Source organism: Balaenoptera musculus, chromosome 1 (genome assembly GCF_009873245.2).
Source record: "Balaenoptera musculus isolate JJ_BM4_2016_0621 chromosome 1, mBalMus1.pri.v3, whole genome shotgun sequence".
Classification (NCBI taxonomy): Eukaryota; Metazoa; Chordata; class Mammalia; order Artiodactyla; family Balaenopteridae; genus Balaenoptera; species Balaenoptera musculus.
In genome coordinates, this window is record NC_045785.1 from 157752584 (window position 1) to 157778147 (window position 25564).

General features: G+C 35.7%; 1 protein-coding gene across 1 annotated transcript in view; it reads right to left on the minus strand.

Annotated features, from left to right (window-relative positions):
• Nucleotides 1-24906, minus strand: part of ADSS2 (adenylosuccinate synthase 2) — a 38866-nt gene extending 13960 nt beyond the window's left edge. The window contains exons 1-6 of the mRNA XM_036867353.1: nucleotides 24599-24906; nucleotides 11808-11910; nucleotides 10943-11011; nucleotides 9026-9076; nucleotides 790-856; nucleotides 436-543 (exon numbers count right to left, since the gene is read on the minus strand). Of these exons, the coding sequence (XP_036723248.1) occupies nucleotides 436-543; nucleotides 790-856; nucleotides 9026-9076; nucleotides 10943-11011; nucleotides 11808-11910; nucleotides 24599-24781 (581 nt within the window). The 5' untranslated portion in view covers nucleotides 24782-24906. The remainder of the gene's footprint in view (nucleotides 1-435; nucleotides 544-789; nucleotides 857-9025; nucleotides 9077-10942; nucleotides 11012-11807; nucleotides 11911-24598) is intronic.
• Nucleotides 24907-25564: the final 658 nt, after the last annotated feature.

Consider the following 25564-nt stretch of genomic DNA (forward strand, 5'->3'; position numbering starts at 1 on the left):
GTGAGCTTGATACGCAATAGCTCACCAGTACCTGAGAGCCTAATTATTTCCAGGTGGGAGGACACAACAGAGTCTTTGGGGCTGAAAATCCGAGGACCCTAGGCTGTGGTGACCCCACCACAGCACTGCCACATCCCCCTGGAAACATCTCTATTTCTCAGTAAAACATTCCAAACTCCAATCCTTAAATAGAATTTTGGCTTTGTCTTTTTGGGGTACTGATATGATATCAACATCATGTTGTTTTCGTGAAGTTAATTTCAAATTAAGGACCAATTCAAATGTAATAAAAGATAACTTTAATATTTCAAATGAAACAAAAAAGCCAACTCCCACTACTCAACTAGAATACTGATTTTTATCAATTTGCATATTGGGTTTAAAAAATCCTAAAAATCCATTTGCTCTTTCCATTTTGAAATACAGGGTAGTTACCTCTCAGAGAAGCCATCGAAGTCAGAAACAAGATCACACATCCTGAGTCCACTCCGAGCAGCTTTGGAAGAATAAACTGGGCCAATGCCCTTTTTTGTGGTACCCAAACTTAAAAATAAATCAAAACAAGCTCTGAGTTAGAAAAGAAAAATGCAGTTCTTATGGTCAGATCAACACAAAGAATGAAATTTTTACGCTATTTCCTTTATTTTTACAGTCTTATTGATTTTCTCTGAAATCTAAACAGGATATCCTAATAGTTATTTTTCTTAAACTTCTGGCCTAGAATTTAAACAAAAAAGACTAGATATGCTTAAACTGCACATACACACACACACACACACAAAAACATACTTTTTTCCTGCTTGTTCTTGTCTCTGTTGTTCCTGGATACCATCAGCTGCTTGATGAAAATCAAATACTGAGGGGGCAAAAACAAAATCAGTTGTTGTTGAGACAAAAGTAATACAGGAAAACAACATATATTGCATTTTAAGTTACTGAAGTTATAAATTCCTTAAGCCTAATTTCTTTATGACAAATTGAATGGATACATTTTAAAAAGCAACAATAATGGTGGGAGTGAAGATTATAATGCTAACTGGTATATTAATATGAAAATATGCCTGGTCATTCACTCCTATTTATTGCAATCTATTCTATTTTTAAAAATGAGTCCTTAAGAGAGTAATTCTGGAGTACCCTACCCTACAATTCTATAAAGCTCAGTTTACTAAGATATCCTCTTGAAGTTCTGGACTCCACAAATCTAGGGATTATGTTGATTATCTCCCTCTTCCTCACTGGTCCCAAGCTTCCATCATCTCTCACTAAAGCTGTAGCCTCCTAATGAGTGTACCTATTTCCACACTTGGACACCTCTAATTCCTATGTTTTAATGCAGCCACAGTCATCTTTCCAAGACACAGATATATCACCACTGTTGTCTTTAAAACTCAGTAACTTTCTATTGCTTAAAAGAAAAAGACAAAACTATTTTACATGTGCTCCTTGTATAGTCTGCCCTTTCATCTTACACTATGCTCTGCCCCCTTTTTGCCCTCCCATACCACCATACAGGCATTCTTTTAAGTCCCTGGCTCCAAGGCATATGCTTTTCCTGTCTGAATATGCCTCTATGCCTTCTCTCTCTTCTCTCTCCCTCTCCTCCTCTCCTTCCTTCTCCCTCTCTGTACTGTTTTCCCTGGGACTACATGAATTTACATTCCCACCAACAGTGCACAAGGGTTTCCTTTTCCCCACATCCTCACCAACACTTGTTATCTCTTGTCTTTTTGATGACATTCTGACAAGTGTGAGGTGATTATCTCATTGTGATTTTGATTTGTACTTTCTTAATGATTAGTGATGTTGAGCACTTTTTCATGTACCTGTTGGTGATCTTTAATGTCTTTTGCGGAAAAATGTATGTTCAGTTCCTCTGTCCTTTTTTAAACTGTTTTTTTTTTTCTATTGTGTTGTATGAGTTCTTTATATATTTTAGATATTAACCCCTTATCAGCTATATGATTTGCAACTATTTCTCCATTCTGTAGCTTGCCTTTTCATATTGTTGATGGTTTCCCTTGCTGTACAAAAGTTTTTTAGTTTGATGTAATCCCATTTGATTATTTTTGTTTTTGTTGCCTTTGCTTTCAGCGTTAAATTAAAAAAAAAATCATTAAGAAGAGCAGTGTTATGGAGCTTACCATCTATGTTTTCTTCTAGGAGTTTTATGGTTTCAGGTCTTAGGTTCAAGTCTTTAATCTCATTTTGAGTTAGTTTTCGTGTATAGCCTAAGATAGTGGTCCAGTTTCATTCTTTTGCATGTAGCACTCTAATTCTCCCAACACCATTTATTGAAAAGACTGTCCCTTCCCCATTGTATATTCTTGGCTCCTTTGTTGTAAATTAATTGAATACATATGTGTGGGTTTATTTTGGAGCCCCTTATTCCATTCCATTGATCTGTGTGTGTGTTTTTATGCCAAAGCCATACTGTTTTTTAGATTACTATAGCTTTGTAATATAATTTGAAATCAGGAAGCATAATGCCTGCAGCTTTATTCTTTCTCAAGATTGCTTTGGCTATTTTGGGTCTTTTGTGGTTCCACACAAACTTCACAATTGTTTGTTCTATTTCTGTGGAAAATGCCATTGGAATTGCACTGAATTCCAATGGAATTGAACACACTGAATTCCAAATGCACTGAATCTGTACAGTGCTTTGGGTGGTACGAACATTTTAACAATATAAATTCTTCCAATCCATAAGCATGCAATATCTTTCCATTTATTTGTTTCTTCTTCAATATCTTTCATCACTGTCTTATAGTTTTCAGTGTACAGGTCTTTCACCTTCTTGGTTAACAGAGTACCCTTTTCAGGTACTAGAAGGCTCTGTATAATAAGGTACATGCTGATTAAAGGAGTAAAATATGTGTATACCATTTGTGCCACACCTTCTATATTACGTGGTATGTTAAAATGTTTACTTTTTTCTATGACATGGATTCTAAACCTTGGCCGAGAGATCGCTATTATATACTATAATGATTAGTTCATTACAATGTTCCTATTTTGGTGCTCAGCCTAGCCTTTGTCATCAATGTTTGAGAGGCCAGAATAGTTCTTAAGAGTTGTTTCACTAAACTCAGACTTTGCAAATCAGTTAGGACAAGATTGAGACCTTGGAGTACGCCACTTCTTTTGAATAAAAAAGCATTTGCATTTCAGCATGTTTTATTTTTTATGTTCAAAGAAGTTACAGAGGCAACTGGCAAATCACAAATAGTTGTTGGAAAGCAGGTGAGCCAAGTACCTTGCCGTAGAGCTAATGTTTTCTTAAGTTTTTCTAGGTTCCAGGAAGCTATGAGTACAATCAGAATCATCACTTTCATAAAGTTTCATCATGGCATGGAGCCTTAATACCACAACTACCGTTTTTGAAAGAACAGTCTTTGTCTGAAGTTGCTCGAGTATCTCTTCCATTTTCTACAGCCTAGATACTGAAAACACAAAATGCCACCTTGCGGATTCAGTCTAAAAAATTTTTAATTAAAGATAATTGTTTACCTTCAGTAATTAAGTTTTATTAACACCATCTTATTATTTTTAATTATCATAGTTAAGTTTTATTAACACTATTTTTATACTGTATTAAAGTGTCCAGTGTGAGCCTCAGGACATGTAATATCCACTTTGCTTGCTTCTCACACCTTCTCAGGTCTTTTTTTTTTTTTTTTAAAGTTTTTTTTTTTTCTTTTACTGTGACTGCTTTAAGTCACAATACAGTATTGTAATCTATAACCTCAAGATCGTACAGCATATCTCTAGACCTTATTCATCTTGCATCTCCTTCAGGTTTTTACTCAAATGTCATCTTCTCAGTGAAGCCTCCCTGGGCCACTTTATCTAAAATTATAGTTCCCCACCCACCTCCTCCAAATGCCTGACACTACCGGTCTCCTTTCTCTGATTTACTTTTTCTTCTCAGAACGTATCACTATATACCATGGTACATTACATACCTGTGTTCCCTACTATAGCTCCATTAAGGGATTTTTATCTTTTCTACTGCTGAATCCCCAGTGCCCAACACCACACCTGACATAGAACAGGCTTCCGATAGCTGTTGAATCAAAGGACAGACACCCAGCAAACCTTGGATTTCAAATGCTTAAAAAAATTTTAAACTCTCAGTCATTTCTCAGGTCTCTTTTCCTCAATAAACATCTCTTATATTAAAATTTTGTTATGAAATTCAATGGGAAGGGGCACAATTATGATGTAATAGACAGTTCTTCGCATACTTGCTTAAGTATGCTAATGTAAAGAACTGGCCAACAACTTAGTCATTTTTAAATTTCTTTAAAGGAAAATTGATTGTTTAAAGCAAAAATATTAACAATGTATTGTGGAGTTTATAACAGTGTAGATGTGAAATGTATGACAATAATAACACAAAGGACTTTACAAGGAAATGCAAGCATTTTGTTGTAAGGACCTTAGGTTAAATGTTACATTATTTTAAGGTAGATCATGAGAAATTTAAAGATGCAGACTATAAACCCCAGAGCAACTTCCAAAATTCATAAAACAAGAGGTATAGCTCATAAGCTAATAGTGGAGATAATATTTAAAATATCAAATCCCAAAGAAATCAGGAAAGAAGAAAAAGGACAAAAAACAAATAGAAAACAATGGGCAGATATAAATTCAACCATACTTCTAATTAACTGTACTAGAAGTAAATGGTCAAAACATTCCAATTAAAAGGCACACTGTCACAATGAATAAAAAGCAAGGCCCAAATACATCTTGTCGACAATAAATGAGCCATAAATATAAAGATATAAATAGATTAAAGATTATTAGAGGATGGAAAAAGATACACTAATCTTAAGAAAGCTCTAGTGGCTATATTAATATCAAAGTAGACTTCAGAATAAGAAATATCACCATAAATAAAGAGAACATTTCATAATGATGAAAGAGCTAATTCATCAAAAACATAATTTTAAATATACATGCACCTAACAGCTTCAAAGCACACAAAGCAAAAACTTACAGAGTTGAAAAGAAATTAATAGACAAATCAACAATTATTGTTGGAGGTTTTTAACATGCCTCTCTCTCAGTAGCTGACAGAGCAAGTAAATAGAAAATCACTTAGGATACAGAAGATCTGAACAATGCTATCTTCCAATTTGATTTAATTGACACTTAAAGAACACTACTCAACAAGAACAGAGCACATATTCTAAATGCATGTAGAACATTAATCAAAACAGGCCACATAATAGGTCATAAAACAAATCTCAACAAATTTTAAAAGGCTAAGATTGTACAGAGTATATTCTGTCTACAACAAAATTAAATTAGAAATAAATAATAGAGAGAAATCAGGAAAATCTTCCAATATTTAGAAACATAAACATCATATTTAACTCATGGATTAAATGGAAATCACAAAAAAATTACAAAGTATTTTCAACTGAATGGAAATAAACGTACAAAATGTCAGTGTTTGCAAATGCAATTAAAATAGTGTTAGAGAGACATGTATAACTTTAAATGCTTATATTAAAAAAGTCTAAAGTAAATAATCTAATAAGCTTCTAAAGAGGCTAAAAAAAAAAGAGAGCAAATTAAACCCAAAGAAAGTAGAAAGAATGGACTAATAAAGAGCTGAAACCAATGAAATAGAAAATAAACATAATCAAATGCTTATTCTTTGGGGAAAAAACTCAAAATCAATAAAATGGAGAAAGCTCTAGTTAGACTGATCAAGAGAAAATGAGAGAAGATACAAATTACCAATACCAGGAATAAAAGAGAGGACATCACTGCAAACTCTATAGAAATTAAAAGGATAATATACAAACACTAAAAACCTTATGCCAATAATTTGACAAGTTGGATGAAATGAATACAGTCCTTGAAAAAACATAAATTACCAAAACTGACACAAAAAGAAACAGAAACACCTGAATCTCTCCATATCTGTTAAAGAAGTGGAATTTATAACTAAAAACATCCCCTCAAAGATTCTAGCCAACATGTAAAAGGAAATAATACCACCCCTACATGTACTCTTTCAGAAAAATGAAGGCACTAAAACTAAAGAAAACTACAGGCCAGTATGCCTCCAGATGAAAAAGTAGTACATCTTGGCCAAGTTGGGTAGGGCACCTAAGTTAGGTGCTGGGCATATTTATGAATAAAACAGCTAAAACTCTTTCTCACATGGGCACAGCCTTGTGTGAGACGTTGTTACCGATGTGGGGACTAATCCCTGGAAGACTTATAACTTGCTAGAGGACACAAAAACAACATTTGGATCCAGATCCCTAAAATTCTAAGCCCTGTACTTCTATTATACTATACTCCATATCACCCATCATACTTTGTACTGACAATCTCAGGATTTTATGAGAAATTTTTAAAATCCTTGGAAAGAATGAATATTTTTAAGCATCTGTGTACCAGACTAGGTTTTGTGCTTAGTACTGAAATGAGAGTTCTAATGCCATAATTACCATGGCACTTAGAGAACTGTCCTTTCAGTCCTATGGTAAGAGAGTCCCTGAAGCAAAAATGTGAAGTGGTTACATAGCAATGATTCTCAGCAATTTTCTAGTTAGTTTGATTTGATTTTTTGATAACATTATTTACTTCTTTTCATCATTTCAGAATTGACTGTACTAAAAATACATGTTTCTTATAGACATTTTAATAACACATGTTTTAAAGAATACATATATTATTATACATATTACTACTAATATCTAAATTTTAGTCAGAGCTATCCTCTCTGGGCTCAGTTCTCCTCTAACAGAAATACTTTCCTTTAAGAATATAAATTTATGGAAAAGGAAAAACCATTATTAAATAAATATAATAAATTTAAAAATTTAAAAATTAATTCACATTTGTTATAATTTAAACCACATTACTTTCCTATTACTCTGGTCCTTTGACCCCTTTGTATTAGTGTTTTCTTTGGTTTTTGTACTCTAAAGTAATTAAGTAACTTGCTTAACCACTGTGCTACGTTCAAGAATGCAAACTGTCCAGTGACAGACCCAAAGCATTTATAATGAAAAAAGGTGGAGAATCCAGACAGGAACACAGGTATCTCTCTTAACACCATGTTCTTTTCAACAGATTGATATCATCAGCATATATTTACATCTACACATAGCCGAACTACTTACCTGATTATGTGCATTAATGTTATAAGTTACTCAAAGAGTACATACTAGGTATTATCCTATTTTGCAATCCTAAATTGTGGTATTCTGATATTGAATTTCACATAGCAGATGACAGAGGACCATTACAAAGTTCTGAAGATAAGCAGCAGCTTTCATCATTTATTCACAAGACAGAGGCAATGAATACCAAAAGGCTATACATAAAAACTAGAAAGTTAAAGATGACTCATGTTAACAAAATAAAATACATATAAGGTTAATGATTAGTGAGTGTAAGCAGATAAGAAACACTACAAAAGTAATGCACAAAAATATAATTTTTATTATATACCTAAGAGACTGTCAGTAAGAAAAATAATACAATATTGCTTCCTATATTACAGCCCTATAGTGATGACATGTAAAAGTTTAAAAGTACTAAGGTAATAACCAAAAAATATTTTAAACTATATAGGTGACAGGCTGAGTATGATTCTCTTTTTTAATCAGAAGCTTAAAATGGCCAACAAACATGACAGATTTACAACCTCCTTCCTCATAAAAGCAAAATGAAACCTTTTTGTCCTCATCCAAATTACATGTTATTATTTGGGACTGCAAAGCTTCCTACTTTCTTTTTTTGTCTAGTTATGCATCTACACTATTACTCTGGAAATATAAATTGCAGTTTTGCTAAAAAATAAAAAACTATGAGCTCTTCAAAGAAAAGGTTCAGTTTAAACACAAGTATAATTGATAGTTAATATTTTCATAGTTTAAATAGTCAGGTGAAATACAAATGACTCACAGCCTACTTTGTTTTATGGAAAATACAGAAGTATGTATTCTTTACATTTTATCTAGTCACACTAACAACTAGCAAAGTCTTCAGTATGGGAATACCAATCTACTCATGGACAACATATACGATAATATGAACTAATATAAAAGTGTTTTGCAGTGGTAATCACAAATTGTTCTTTTCAGATTTTATAGATTCAGAAGACTATGGCAAACTATGAAATGAAAAGGGAGTTTTCACATAAAAGCTGTATGTCAATCCAGTACAGTTTATTTCAAATAAGTTATTTTATTGATTTCCTAAGACTATGCATAGTATTCAAATCTGTGATTGTTATTTGGAGGTACTGTCACTTGGCTGATAAATACTCTTAAGAAAATTTTGATGGGGTTGCCTCTTAAATGGAGGTCAATGCTAAAACTACAGCAGCTACTGCCTCAGGAGACATACATATTTAAATACAATTTAAGAGTTATCAATCAGAGAAGTTCTTACATGGTTTATAGTTCTTTCTCTTTCCTGGCTATTGCCTCTTAGTCATGTCACTGGTAATTAAAAATGTTATCACTTCAGAGATAGGATAATAACAGGGAAACAAACTTCAAATATACTGGTGGTGGTTGAAATTAATTTTAGAATTCAGTTTGTTCTAACCAATGGAGGAGAAGGCTAGTCTGAATAAAATCTGCATCATTTAAAAAGCAGTATTATTACATTTTAGGTACAATGAATCACTCTAAAGACTTGCCCGATGGTAGACCTACTTTTACGTGAGTATTAATATGTGCAAATAAAAGCTCTTTGTATTTTAATGTGGCTTATTTTTTAATAGAAATAGCGATGTCTCATGAAATACTGCTTAAATTATTCATCTGATTAGCTAATTCTTCAGAAATAGGTAAATTTTAACCTAGCCCTTATCAAAAACAGAAGAAAAAAATGAATAAGATTCCATGTATCTGAACCCAATTATTACAATTCATCCTACTTAGTGTTCAGTAAAATTAAAGACAAATTGGCTACTAAATGCTTTCATGTGATGTTTCTGATAAAAATATAGTTATAAATAAATGCATTACGTCCCCCTTACCAATATGAGCTCTGTCAGATATGATAAGCCTTTTTTCCCAGCCTTCCAGACCTAGAGGGAAGGGAAAAAAAGATACATTTAATTGAACATTTTGTATAATAATTTTTAAATCTTAATTTCCTTAGAAATACACTGTTTAAAAGTGTTTTTCACCAAAGTAGTCATTTTAGCATCTTTTCTTCTGCATAGGAAATATGGTCAACAAGAATTTTCTCACCTGTCATTCATTATACAAAGTCATTCACAAATTCTTTCTAAATGTTTTGCTCTAAAAAGCTCCAAACTCAAGCCAGCCATAGCCACATAAAATACTTTTAGGAATCCAAAACAGAAATGGTAGGAAATATCATTTTGTTGGGGCGGGGGGGTGGGGGTGAGGTTCAAAGCAAGGGGAGAATTTTGAGAAAAGGGAGTTAATTTTGGGTATGGCACCCTTTCCCAAAAGACAATTATAAAAAGTATGATTAAACAAAATAATAAAATGTTCTAATTCCTCCAAAGTACTATCAATTACTGCACTTATCACACTGAATTATAAGAAGATACATGTGTCTCCCCATTTAAGTGTGAATGCCTGAGAGTAGGGGCCATGAATTTTCATAGTATGGGGTCTGTCATCCAATAAATGTTCAAGAAAAATGACTGTTGAATGAATAAATAAATGAATCTAAATATTTTTCTTTAAAGAGAGTAACTTAGTAGGCTATATGCATTCTAAGGATAAGCCACCAAGCCCTATTTTCAAAATTAGTATTTGAATATTAAAAATTAGTTGTTAATTTTGATAGTATCCGAAGATTTGTTTTACAAACATTCCTTATAGATGAAAGAAGTTATTACGCCTCCCCCTCTATAGCTGTTTTTGACATGTAACACATGTGTACTCTAAAGTTTGCTTAGGGAATATTATAACAAAATATTACAAAGAAACTCAATAAGTAGATTCAGCTGGGTTACTAGGCCAGAAGGAAAAAGAGTAGGGCAAAATTGTAAAGGGGATGAAGGACAGCAGAGAGCAGCAAGGGAACCTCAAGGTGACCAATTAAAAAGGCAGACACAACACACAGGTAAAAATGCAGGGAAGACAACAGAGATAATAGCAAGACAGGATTCTGTGAAGTCAGATTTAGTTGTTAGGAACACTTGAGGATGGATTGCTACTTTTAAACGTGAAAAATAAACTTTAACGATGTAATAGAATTTAGTTCTTTAAATATGAGCTACACTAATGATTTTCCTCAATTGTGTATCATTTGTATTGCCACATTCCCCTCAAACCCTAGCAAGGCAGCCAAACTGAATGTAAACAGACTTCCAAAAATCCAGAAGAGATTAGAAAAGGCAGGAAATCAAGTCTTTTTTTTTTTTTTTTTTTTTTTTTTTAAAGATGGAAGTGGATACATTGCATAGAAGAAGCATTTCCCTCATTTGGAGGCAGGGACCTAAAAAACCTCTTTTGTCCCTGGGTTGTAGTAACCAAGGGAGTTCCAGATCCTCTAGGAAATGAGACTAAAAGTGTACAAAATGGGCTACAGTGGTTTTCTGACTGCCTTAAGCTAATTTTTGGCTTGTGTAGAAGTGGATGCTAACGAGCACAAATGACAAAATGAACTCGTGAATTTCCTAGAGTTTTGCCACCAGCATATAGTAATTCTAGCTACCTAAAGTTTGCAGATGACCAATGTGTAAAAAATCAGGACTTACACAACGACCTTGTTATGTTTGTCTTTTGTTTAGAACACTGATTACAATGAATAAAATTTAATAACTGACATTAAAAATTCTGTCCTACAATAATCTGCAATTTTAAAGTAGAAGACAAAAATGTTAAGTTTTTCTGGAATAAGAGCCCAATAATACTTTATTAAAAAAAATAAATAACTGGCTGCCAAACAAAGCAGACTTATTCTTTCATACCTTTTCCTTTTTGAACATTTTTTTCTGCTTCCTCAAACAATCCAGGTAGATGAATTACCACACCATTTCCTAAAAAAAAAAAAAAAAACACAAATAAGCAAATCCCAAATTTAAACATCTATATTTATAATATAGACATACATCTTCAATAACCCTTTATCTAGAATAGTAGAAGAGTGAGGCACTTTGATTAGTAGGACATTCTAATTTATCAGGGAGTTACCACAGAAATGATTCCAAGTTTTAAACGGTAGTATAATGTAAATACATAATAGAACATAATACACAGAATATAAAACACTAAAACTACACTCAATATAATTTGAAATTTCTTTGAAACAAAGTGAAACTATTATTTTGAAAGAAACTAGTTATGTAGTTTTAGGCAAATTGAACCAGATCACAGTCTTTCAAATTGGGGACTCAAACCTATTAGTGGCCATAAAATCAATTTATTGGGTTGTGATGAGCATTTTTAAAAAGAAAAGACTAGAAGAGAAAATATCAGATTGCATCTTATAAGCGTTCAGAATCAATCCATGAAACACAGACCTCTTGTATTTCTTAATATGCTTCATAGTGTTTGGAAAACTGATTTGATGATCTAACACTTTGTTATACAATTAAGATTGCCAATGATCAGAAATAAATGCAAAGTAATCATTCCAAAAAAGTATTAGTGCTAAATGATCTAAAAGAGTTGTAAAACAGCCAAAGTTAGGTATATTCCAGAAGGTACCACTGTCAAGATTAATAAGCAATCAATGAATCATTTGATTAGAGATTAAGTAAGTTTAGATTATGAAAAATAAACACTATTATCAATTGGGGGAAGAAAGTCCCTAAGTTCAGTTTATATACTTACCAATGAATGCAGTAACATTAGGATTAATTATTCCACTAGGTAAAAGATGAAAATCATACTCCACAGAATCTACAACAACTGTATGGCCAGCATTATTTCCTCCCTGAAATACAAGATTGGGAAAAATGAACCTGACAATAAATATGACAAGTAATATATCTCCTTCCAAAGTGAATTAATGATCTCCTGCTAAAATGTCAATAAGGCAACCCAAGTATTTGCCATGAATACTTATTCTTTACAGGCTTTACAATAGTTTGTCTATCCTCTCTCCTCTCCCTACTTGAATGGTTATTCCTAACAGGATCTGGAAATTGGAGAGTTCAGGTTTCTGGAAGATAGGAAGACATATCCCTTTTTATTTTATTTTATTTTTTATTTTTCTTTTGGCTGGGTTGGGTCTTCATTGCTGCATGCGGGCTTTCTCTAGTTGCGGCGAGCGGGGGCTGCTCTTCGTTGGGGTGCACAAGCTTCTCATTGCGGTGGCTTCTCTTGTTGCGGAGCATGGGCTCTAGGTGCATGGGCTTCAGTAGTTGTGGCACATGGGCTCAGTAATTGTGGCTCGTGGGCTCTGGAGCGCAGGCTCGGTAGTTGTGGCACACAGGCTTAGTTGCTCCGTGGAATGTGGGATCTTCCCAGACCAGGGCTCGAACCTGTGTCCCCTGAATTGGCAGGCAGATTCTTAACCACTGTGCCAACAGGGAAGTCCCATATCCCTTTTTAAAAGAGAGAAAAAAGCGAACAAAGTACAGGGAACAATTAGTTTGTTATTCTGTTTCCGGCACTATGTAGAACATGTAGCAATCTAATTAATTTTCCATGATATTTATCTTAAAAAAATCCTTAAAATAGAAAAATCTATCCAGTTACCCTAACTTGATATAAATATTCATATGATTCTCATTGTCCTAAGAGTGTGTCAAGCAACTTTATGACCTAAAATTATTATTCTTACATGGACTTATCAACTAGGATATCTCCCAGGTAAATCCCTCAAATACTGGTTATCCTGGAGAATAATTTTTAAATTTTAAAATCAGTCTCGTGAGTTTGGTTAGTGACCGATTTCTTGAATCTGCTCATCTCTGGCTAAAGTAATACACTGGGTCAAGGAACCTCTAAAGCTGAGAATCACAGCATAAACCCATGGTGAAACTTCCACTCTATGAAACAAAATGTGAAGTTGAATTATAAAAATTAGGTACAAAGGAGACTGAATATTAGGTGACCAGATAAAATTTCTAATTTCTAAGTTTAAAAAGCATGGGGAAAAGACACAATTTGATTATGTTTAAACGTCTACACAATACTAGCAAAAATTTTAAAATAAACAGCAAACTAGGAATATATCTGAACAAATAAAAGGTTTAACAACATCTTTGTGGGACATTAAAAAAAAAAAAACCAATCAAAACGATATCTCCTGAGTATGACTAGTTTAACTTGATAGCAAGGCTATTTGACAAATGTATTTTACTTACTTTTACCATCATCATCATGAATTCACAAAAATGCCAGAAAAATAGGTCCTGCAAAAAAATCTTCAAGAAAGCAAACACTTATTTACACTGTGTTTTGCACTGTACAGAGCAAAGAATTCCTTGCTTAAAGACTAGTGTATGTCGCGTAAATTAAAAAAAAAAAAAAGACTTGGTGGTGGTGGCCTATAGTCCACAAGATAACAGGTAGGTGACAAGACACAGGAAAGACAGAATTGGTAGTGTTAAGCAATACCTCCTTCACTTGATACCATCAAGGCAACAGGTGAATATTTTTTACTATTTATTTTTTGTAGGCAATATCTGCATATGATACAAAAGGCACAGAAGGATGCACAATAAAAAGTGAAGTCCTTCCCATACTCCACCCTCCCCTTCCCTGGTACAAGGCTGCTGTTACCACCAGCTTTTTGTGTCCTTCCCTAAGTAATTTTGCATGTACAAACACATATTTATACATTGTTTTATTCCACCTATACAAATGGTAGCAAAGATACACACCTGGGCAGCTTGCTTTTTTACTTAACATATCTTGGAGCTCATTCCATAACCTTGTAAACAGAACATCTCTTTCAACAGCTGCACTACATTCCTTTTTATATGGACACATAATTTATTAAACTGGTCCCAAAGAAAGGCATTCAGATTGTTTCCAACCTTTTGTCATTATTAACAATGTCGCAATACACTTCCTGGTACACACTTTACTATTATTTCACACTTGGCAAGTTTATCACCAATCCTGACAGAATCTTAAAACATATATTACATAACAAAAGAATATATTAAAAAAGAAAAGAATATATTGATCTTAACTTAAAGACTTTTTTAAATAACCCACAGGACAATTCTTACTTGGTTTTTACGGTTTTCCTTTCACTCTATCCATCATACCAATATTAGCCCTTTTATCACAACTTTCTATGATTTAGGAAACGTCCCACAACTTTTCAGGAAAAATCTTTTCAGAGTATGAAGCTCACTAAAATTTCCTCAAATCCTAGGAAAGTGTTAATTTGTTATTATAACTATTTACTCTAAATTGTTATAAAACACTAAATTTAATGAATTTGTATTAAACTGTTAATAGTACTGATGACTTTGAGACAACCAATAAAGCATTATTATTTAAGCAGAACCAGTTTTCTTTTTAATCCATCATTTGCTTAATATAAAAAACAATCTACTCTGTAATTTTGATGTAGACCTTTAAAGTAAGTCTCCTTTACACAAAGTTATTTTTACAGATACACTAATCATTTGGTGAAATAATTATTAACTCAGTTGTTCTTGTGTGTAACAAAGCCTACTACTCTCTTAGATAATATCTTACCAAGACAGGAAGTAATGATGGAAAGATAGTGGCTGATATGTTTGTTTGTTTGAGGCAGGTGGTTGTGATTGGTGATAAATGACTTGAGGGCGATAAATTGCTTTAATTCTTTGAGTTCTTCCAAGTTTACATACAGGTGGTGGTTCAGGCTGGAAAAGTTCAGCTGCAGAAGGCTTGAAATCACACTTCCGTGAACAGCTTGCTCACTCAAACATTAACCAAGATTTTTCAATAACCAATGCCTTATTAAGGATTACTATATGGTTTAAATCCTATTGAAATTGTTTGACTGAGTAGGAAAATATGGTTAAATAAACCCAAGAATAACCCTAAAATTTTCCTATTAAGGAGTTAGGGGAGAAAATGTAAGTGATTATTAGTATATTCAGTCACTAGTGCCCTAAGAGGGAGTTGGGATATAATAACTTCTAATCTTGAAACACTCACTGTGCAGAAAAGAGTCCTGAGGTGAACGGAGAAGGAGCTACTCACAAGGAATTTCTTGACAAATTAAATCTGCATATATAAAATAAGTTTGAGTATAGGGTCATTTCACCAAAAGCCCCAGATGAAGCTTCAAATTTGAAGTGCCTACTTGGATGCTAACCTAAAATACTTATAAATTGTGTGGAATATACAAAATTCTTCTTGGGAGCTCAGGAAATTGTCCTGAAACACAGGTCCATGGAAAGGTCACATGTTATTAGCAGTTAGCAAAACAAAGAAGTTTCAATAGGACCACCACTGCCAGCCTCACCCAACCACCAATACCCACTACGAAGTTACAAGGGCAGATACAGTCCTCCCTCCATATCCACAGGAGATTGGTTCCAGGACTCCCACAGATACCAAAATCCACAAATGTTTAAATCCCTTGTATAAAGTAGCGTAGTACTTGCATACAACCTACGTGCATCCTCAAGTATACTTTAAATCATCTCTAGATTACTTATAATACCTAATACAACGTAAATGCTATGTAAATAGTTGCCAGCGTGGCAAATTCAAATTTTGCTTTATGGAAGTTTCTGGAATTTTTTTTCAAATATTTTCGACTGATGGTTGATTGAATCCTTGGATGCAGACCCCAGGGATATGGAGGGTCAACTGTACTCTGAACTGCAGGCTCCCACATTTGTGATGGAATGCTTCTCACATGGGCAACTCTATGTAGTATGTACCAAGATAAGTAGCAAGGACGTATCTGTTTAATTATGCTTAACAATTCTCCTAAGTAGCACTGGGAAGGCCAGATAAATGATGGGAGATAAATATATCCCTATTTCTACTGATACTTTTAACAGACTCCCCGAAGCAAATTTGGTAAACTATCCTCCCAGATACTAATCACATATTAATATTAATTAATATTAATCACATATTAATAGTAATACATAACTATTGCTATACATAACCTCTTGCTGCTTTGGTAAATTCCCATAACACTTATGATCCCACTCATTCATGCAGCATTTAACAAATATCTCTAATTATCATAGCTGTATATTTTATACTATTTAACTAAAAAAACAAATATGTTCAATTAATTGTTATACAAACAAGGAGCTGTGGAATAGTAATTAATGCTGTTTTCCAGATCAATTATTATCAATAGAGAAAATATTTCTTAATGAATCTCAGATGTCTTAATTTTTGAACATTTTTAATTTTAAAATATCCCATCTAAAACCCCAAGAAACAAACCAACCAGTGGAGCCCAAAAGTGGCTGCATAGTGTGTGGGAAGTCTCTTTGAGGAAAAACCGAAGTTTATAATGCCTTATATGATATTTTTTCTTATATTAAATAACAAGAACAAATGTAAAATTCAGTGGGGATAGATGTGAGACGATCTTTAAGTACAAGGGCTCACTACTTCTTCGCTTCCCCCGCAGTGACCAATAAAGTTCTATGACATTGTTAGTACTCATTTGATATGGACTGATTAATTTTAGAAAACAAAACTCTACAAGTCTGAGAAAATAAAGCCATTCTACTGCCTCCCAAAAAAGAATAAATGCAAATTAATAGTACTCAAGTAAAGAATATATCAAAAAAAGAAATCCAGTCATCCAATCAGCACTCACCACAATCACAAAAACATCCCCTAATTTGGTGTTTATTTTACCTATTTTTTTTTGACCATTATTCTTACATTAAGATTGAATGTAAATATTAAATAAGCTTCCTAATGGCCAGGAAAAAACTGTATCTCATTGAAATAAATTAGAACATTATGATGGGGGTGGGGGGAGCAGAACTAAAATTCTGTGTTCTCAAAGATGAAGAGCAAAGTTTCTTGTATGTACTTTTAGTTTTTAAAAACCAATACAGCTAACTCTCATTATTTTAATTATAGTTAAAATAATAAAAACCTATTTAACACCAAACATTCTTCCCTCTAGAAAAGCACTAGCGGTCTACAGTGATATTAGAAAACAGTTTACAAATGAGAATCACCCTGAATTAATGTTTCCTCATTTCTTAATTTTCCCATATGAAATTAACTGTAGGTCAGCTATACCTTTTGTATGTTCAGTCCCTCTGCTTCCCTTCTCCCTCACCCCTTACTTTGTAAATCATAGTAATCATCCCCTCTGTCCACAGTAATTGATCCAGACAGGGAAACCTGATCCAAGCTTGAGCCAATCAAGCTCCTCTCTCTTGGGAATTTGATTTTCAAAGTCAGAGATGGCTATCACCTAAGGGAGCATCCTAAAGAGAAAGGCTGCCAGTTCTGGCTGTTGAGATCCCAGGAGCTGTCTGCCTTTGTCTCAGGCCACTCTAAGGTTTAGGCATCTTGGTCTTCCTTTAAACATATAGGCATTTTGCTTAACACAATCTCTTTCCATTGCTTGCAGACAAAGAATCCAAATGATTCACAAAACAAACGCATTGCAACATGGTATGTATACAGCTGGCTTTCTAAGTTCACATCTTGTGCTAGTAATAACTGAATATAATATGATTAACTTGTGTACACCTGAAACTAATTGTAAATCAACTATACTTCAATTAAAAAAATGATTAACTTCTAAATTTTAATATTTATGCTGTCAAGAACCTCTAAAACATGGTACTGCAGGATACAGGGATGATATAATATTATTTAGTATTTAGTTTTTTTGTAATTGTTCTCTTAAATATCATATAAGGCATTACAGACTTATGTTTTTCCTCAGAGACTTGCCACACAATATGAAGCCACTTTTGGGCTCCACTGGTTTGTTTGTTTCTTAGGGTTTTAGACGGTATATTTCAAAATAATAGTATTTAATTCTTTTATATTGTTTCCATGTGAACTTTTTTCCCCCCCAATTTAATTTTAAACTTAAGAAAGTCAGAAGACAAATGTTTTAAAGTTTCTTTCCACCACTCCTCAGAACCAGAGGCTGTCAAGCCCAACTCTAGAATAAAAGTTTGGATCAGGAAATGTTGATATGTGTAAGTTTCTAATTAAGAAGGTCCAGGAGAGATTTTAAAAAAAAAAATTTAGACAGGAACAAAATGACATTAGTCTGCAAAAGTGGCTCCTGAGTCTTAACTTCTTAGTTTGCTCCTAGGTCCTTCTCTTCCCAAAATCACTCTCGCAACTAAGTGAGTTTCTGCTGGGAGAGGAGATGAAGGCAGTCAGTGTTACAACCCGAAACAATGATGTCTCTTTTTAGCAATTGTGTTGTGGGCTAACAAGCTCATGCACATAGCCAAGAGGCATTTCTCAGGCCACTTAGGCCTCTAAAATAGTATGTGTCTTCTCTTTGTCCTTTTTGCTCTGAATACATGAGCACTGTACAGTAATCACAGAGCTCAAAATGAACATCAATCAAGAAGTCAGAGTAAACACTACGGATTACAGCAGAGCACAGCAATGTCGCAGACCCCATGCCTTTGAACTATTCCAGCAATCAAAAAAGTGTTCCCACTTCCTACCTAGTCTTCAAGCTTCTTAGAAACCTAACAATCTTTTGAGTCGGTGCTTACTACCTGTGCTGTTTTTCTTGGTAAACACTGAAAGGCCTGTGTCCCTTTCCTGATGAAACATTTCACTATTTGCCAAAACTAAAACACATCAATCCACAGCAATAAAGCAATTATAAACAAGGATGACTGTTCTTTTATAAAAACATTCATATAATTGCAATTAGCTTATGATTTCAAAGTAGAGCAGGTTTAAGTTACTAGCAGTAAGTTGATCAAATTAAACTATTCAACAGTAACCAGACACACTAGATAGGAAAACATATACAGGGTATCTGAATTTCTTTTTAGCAAAGACACCCAAGTATACTGCTCAGTTATCTCTTAAAGGCTTACGGTATCTGCTTTACCTTACAGTATTATGGTTACCTTCCAGTTTCATACACAGATAAATGTCACACAAATGACAAAAATCTCAAGTACCTTGTATTTTGCACCTTAAATTACCATTATAAAACAACTTCTCACAATGAAAATGGAACGAGGCATTGCCTTGGAGGATCTCAGTTTCCTAATTAAGAAGCTCTAGACTCTAGGTACCAAACTCTAATATACACACTTACTAAACAACGGTCAGAGATGACCAGGGTCATAGTCAGGAAGATCAGACATGCAAGCAAAAAAATGCATAAACCAATAATGTTGTGCAGCTCTCTGTAAATGCTTGATAAAAATTCACTTAATCATTACATTTATGGAGGTATTTTCTTAAAACACATTGAAATTGAACTGCAGATTTCAAGTCAAAAAAGTTTTCTCTCATGAATAAAATTCTTCCTTTAAAAGGGTTTTTAAAAGCTTGATACAAAAATCCCATTTTAAAAAATTTCATGGGACCTCTTTTTTTTAAAATGGAATTTTATTATATTGAACTAAATATAATTAAAAGTTGGTCCAATGTAAAGAACCATTCCATCTTGGAGCCAGAGTAGCCATGGGAACTGTCCTCTATTTACTGTTCTTTCTTTCTTTCCTTCTTTCTTGACTGAAGTATAGTTGATTTACAATGTTGTGTTAGTTTCAGGTGTACAGCAAAGTGATTCAGTTATACATACATATGTATATTTTTAAATAAATATTTATTTATTTATTTTTGGCTGCGTTGGGTCTTCATTGCTGCACACAGGCTCTGCCTAGTTGCGGCGAGCGGGGGCTACTCTTCGGTGCGGTACGCGGGCTTCTCATTGTGGTGGCTTCTCTTGTCGCGGATCACGGGCTCTAGGCATGCGGGCTCAGTAGTTGTGGCTCATGGGCTCTAGAGCGCAGGCTCAGTAGTTGTGGCACACAGACTTAGTTGCTCCGTGGCATGTAGGATCTTCCCAGACCAGGGATCGAACCTGGGTCCCCTGCATTGGCAGGCGGATTCTTAACCACTGTGCCACCGGGGAAGTCCCATACATATATATTTTTTTCAGATTCTTTTCCCCTTATAGGTTATTACAAAATATTGAGTATAGTTCCCTGTGCTATACATACTTATTGTTCTTTTCAATTGCTTTCCCCAGACAATACTGAATACCTCAATATCCCTTTGACGTTAGATAAAAGTATTCTAATATCACCAGTCTTCACTTATTGGTATGTAGCTCAACCACATTAATCTTTGGTGTCAAAATCTGACTTAGTCCCCAAAAGATACTATAAGTAGATTTGTATTCAGTTACAGTAAGTAAGCTATTAACTATATTATCAATTTACCAGTTCACTCTAGATTTGTTCTAGGCAAAAGTTTTTCCTAGAGATACTTAAAACTACCGAACTAACTCACCCGTTCTCACCAAAATTAAAGAAACAGAATAATATTGATCTGATACTGAGACAACCTCATATAATTTAAAAATATATACCTCAAAAATAGTGATAATGGTATATTATATACACTAATACAATAAGTTGAAATAGTGAACAACTTGGGACATCCTCATTGACCAAACTTTGAGATCTACTGTCCTCAACAAGGAAAAACTATTTACTAGAATCACAGGGCATTCAACTGAAATTTGCTGAGGAAATACACAAAAATGATACAATTATCAGTTATCTATTTTCTCATAGATACAAGAAATAAGTCTAAAGTAAACTAGTAAAGCCTTTGAACATAATGGTACAATGTAAAAAACACTAGCTAAAAATACTACTTAACAAATGTTAATCCAAGGAAAGTTGGGGATTCCACGTTAAACTCATGCCAATAGTCAATTAAATTGTCCAGGGGTATGTTAAAATAATTCAGGAAAGGGCTAAACTACTGAATTCACAGAAATTTCTAAGGGTGATCCAGGTCACTCAATAATTATTTGTTGAGTATTTACTTCCTCTCTGCCTCACACAGTACTGGGTGCTATGGAAGAAAACAAAAAAGGAACAAGTCCTCTTTTTGAGAAAACGTACATTCTAGTAGGGAAAACACAGTAATCCGAGAAAGCAGGAGTTAACCAAGTACACCACACACTGGTATACATTTATGTAGGCACTTGGGAAATACTACATCTAAAAAACAATCCTGATAGGAGACACAGAAATAGCAACTGTTATAAAACTGGAAGAATGGCTTACCTTAAATGCTAATTCTCCACCATCTTCAAAATTATGGAAAGTGGTTTAGAAGATAATTTTAGCTGTATAAGGTCAAGGCATTAAAAAACACTGAAATTATTCTCTTTTAAATTATCTTTCAACCTTTCTGATTATTTCAAGGAGAACGTCTCAGTTGCGGCTGGTATGTCTTTTACATTTCTTTATCACTTGCTAATAGCTGGTTTCAGAGCCTTCAGCAAATACCAGCATCTAGCTAGAAATTAACATTTTTTTTCATTGTGTTTACTTTTATGGCCAACTTTATATAGCAAGTGACAGGATATACTTTCCCTTTATAATTAATTTTAGTTAATATTTTCTCTTTATATTAACTTTAAAGCCCTGGGGGAAAAAACACAAAGAAATACTCTTCTAGCTAGTCCTGATGACAGGCAACTTCATGCCTGTAGTTGTAGCTAAGACTACCAAGCTTTACTTTCTCCAGAACAATAAATAAGCCCATGCTTAAGGTCTGGTATAAAGTACAATAGTTAAAATCTCTGTAGTTTCTACTCAACAAAATAAAGAAAATAAAGAATAATAGATTATTTTGAGAGTATTTGGGGAGAAAAAAACAGTAATATTCTCCTAATAAAACTATTTTTGTGTTGCCAGGAAGGAGCCTTCCTATTCCCATACTTTAACCCTTTGAAAAACCTGTACTAGTACCCTTCTCTATCCCCACCCTGGGAAATACTTGTTTAAGAAACAGTTGTCCACTAGACTATAAGCTCCCTGTGGGCACAAGCCCTGCCTTTTTCAGCTTTTAACTCTGGGGCTAAGTGGTCCCCTGTAGGTATTCATTATGTGATTGTTGGAGAATGAACTGTGCCAGGAATTGGTCCTATACTTAATTCTTCTTCTCTTTTTCTTAAAAGACCTATCGATTTAAAATTAAGTCATCCTTTCATGCAAGTCCTACACACTTATTTAAGGATCTAGTGTATCTAACAAGTTATAAGTAACTTCCTATAAATCTTGAATCTAAAATACAGGTCTTAAGTGCTATGATGATGAAAATGCCACTAGCTTTGCATATATTCTTTCCAAAAAGGCATTTTATATATTAAAATATATAGTTAAATGCAGTGTCAGCTTTTCTTTTAAAAAAAACTGTATTTTTATTGGAAAAAATTCCTTATTTTATGATTCCATTAGAGATACATTATGTGTATACCACTTCTGGAGAAAGACTGTATAAAATTTGAGATTATGGCATGAATATGACAAAAATATACTGCTTAAACTCTAACAGAGTGCATATTATTTTCAATAATACACAAAATTTGAATCATCAAACATGGCAATTCAAGCTCAAAATGTCTTTCCTAAAGTTGACTTTTCCCAGCTCTCTATACATACTTATTAAGAATTTCAACATTCCATAACCATCAATTTTATAAGTCAGGAGAACTTCAGTAAGTAGATGTCAGCTTGCTAGGACTGACCAGATGATATAAAGTTACCAAGGTGAATCACAAGGGATATTCTTAAGTCTATTCATTACTTATCTGCCTGCACTAACAAGACATAAGAATCCTTCTAATGATGAGCTCTTAAAAGGCACTAGAAGAATACAACACTTTTTAAATTATATAAGGAAGGTAGTAAGTCAAAACTTTCCAGGTGAGTAAAGTCTGCCTAACAAGTCTGCTCATATGTTTCTTCTCTATCTTCAGCTAACATTTTAAAGCCAAACTTGGCTCCTTCTCAGTCACTTCTCTCTAGACTTTCCAAGGGCATCAGATCAGATTGGTCCATGAGCTCCTTCAAGACTACTTTTTACAGTAACACAGTAGCACCTTCTCCAATCAACAAACAAAGGGATGTTAAAACTGAGGATCTTTCAGAATAAAGGTAGAATGGTCACATTCCCAAAACCTTCTTACAAGCCATAATGTAGCTGAACCCAAGTACCACTAATTTCTGTGTAAGGAAGATGTCAGAAATGACAGCGAAGTAAATAAACAGGTCTCAGCCTCTCCCCTCCTACCCAGAAAGAGTTAGGTATTTTCATACTTCTTTCCCCACAGCACAGCCAGATCTGATTTTAAGACAAAAGGAAGGTGAAGGCCAGCCTTCTGGAGCAGCTCCTAAGGCAGTGTGAGGCAACCCCTTTAGGGGTGTTATTAAGTAAGGTATGTGTGTTGCCAGAGGGGTGGAGGAATAGAAGGCTAGAAGGGAGGTGGTGGTGGTGGTGGTGGTGCTAGTGGTAATACTAAGAGGCAACTGGTGCAACAGCTGTCTTAACCAAGGAATGGGCAGGATGGATTTCTGCATGCAAAAAACAAGATTTTTATTTAACTTTTGATGTGCCTATGATTACCTTTTCTGCATGCTCAAATGGTACTCAATTTTAGGTAGAAAACTTCCAATCAAGTGGGCCTATGAACTTGTTAGAACGTACACAGCATCATTATATTGTGCCAGGTAAGTTCATGAAGGACAAACATTCTTGCAACCTAAACAGACAGTAGTTAACATCAGATATTACACTACCATTCGTTTTGAAAGTGGTTATTGCTCAACTATTTCGAATTTTGAAATTGGTAATAGTTATCTAAGAGCCTTTACACAGGCCTAGCCTCTAGTCTGCTTCAAAGCAAACGACAAATAGGAAGAAAGCTTACATTGAAAACCACGTGTCTCCCGGTAGGAAGTACCTTACCATTCCATTTCCCGAAAGTTCACTCTAGATGTGAGCGTAACACTGTAAATATTTCTAAATACTAGATTTGACACTCGTGTATTTCACTTGCCTCAATCGTAAAAGAGCTGGGTGGGATTCCCACCTCTGGGACCAACATGTAAAATTAATCTCCCCTTAGTATACCGGGTACCGAGTAAAAACACCGGGGCCACTAAACAGTCATCAAACAGCCCTAAGCCCCGGAGGTGGGTTCTCATGTCAACAAAGTGGCCCGGAGGAGGCAAAGCTCTGCAAGCTCGGGGCCTGCAGGTGGGGGAGTGGTGAGTCTGGATTTCAGGGCGTTTCGGCCCACTTGGTCTCCCTGAGCGGATGGGTGATGATGGGGAAGGTTTTGCGGCCCCGTAGGATCTCCGCCCAGAGTCGCCAGCAGGCCTCGGGCGGTAGCTCCTCAAATTCGAACAGTAGCCCACCTCCACCCCGGCCTCAGTCCTAGGTTTGAGCACTGGTCCCCAGACCGAAAACTGCAACTCCCCAGGCATCGCGCATCTCAAAGGCTCCCCGTCAAGCCGCATCTTCCTCCTGAGCCACCCCGCGCCCTCAGCCCAAGGCCCCAGGGCAGGGGTCTCCGACCTCCCGCCATTTCTCCACGTCGCCGCAGCTCATAATAAGAGGAAAGAACCTCAAGGTGACACCTTATTTTGGACGGTGGATGCGAGTTCTGGGCCCGGCTTCCCATCAGAGCCCGGCCGCCTCACCTGGCAGCGGCACACGATGTCTGCGTCCTGCGCCAGGAGATCCACCACCTTCCCCTTGCCTTCGTCGCCCCACTGCGCGCCGAGCACCACCGTCACCCGGTTCCCTCCGGGCCGCGCCCTGGGGCGGCCGCAGTCGCCGTTGGGCAAGGAGGATGCCGCCGGGTTGGTCTCTGCGAACGCCATGGCTCCAGAGACGCGAGGAGAGCCCGAAGGGGACGCCGGCGGCCGGGAGTGCTCGAACTGAACTGTCCTGCGGCCGCCAGCCACATGCGGAGGAAGAAGGAGCCAGAGCCAGCCCGCCCCCGCCCCGCCTGCCGGGTCGCCACCCTCCCGCCAGGCCCGCCCCACGCTCCCGCCGCCCTCTTGTCGGGTGGAACCAGGACCTCCCGGAGGACGCCGGCCTCGGCAGCACCGCCCCCCAGGAAAAGGCCACGCCCCTTCCACGGCCGGGCGCGCCCCTCCAGGGCGAACCGGGCGAGCGGAAAGGGGCGGGGGCGGGGCTTCGAGCGCGCTTCAGCCTCAACGCCCCGCCCACCCGCCCTTCCTCCCGCTTTTCAAACTGGAGAGGCGGGGAGGTGTGTGCCTGTGCGTCAGACTACAACTCCCGGCAGCGCTCTGGCGGAAGCGACGTATACCAGTGATTTGGTGTCTGCCATCTGCACGTTTCAGTCTCTGAAAATGTTCATATTTAAATAATTTTTAATTTGTTTTTATTAAGGGATGAGATAGCGTGTACAAAATACAAAGGATGCAATTTCAAAATACAAATGGGATGAAATTGAAACGTACTATAGATTTAGAATTTGGAAAGTAAAGTTCTGGAAGTAAGAACAGGGATGGGAACAGGCATCAAAAAGGCAAACTCGAAAGTAAAGCAGTAATGTAGAGGACATTAGGCCTGTAAATCTAGAGAACACGTAGAGTCCTATACCTTCTCATATTACACATTAGTAACAGAAGTTCAGA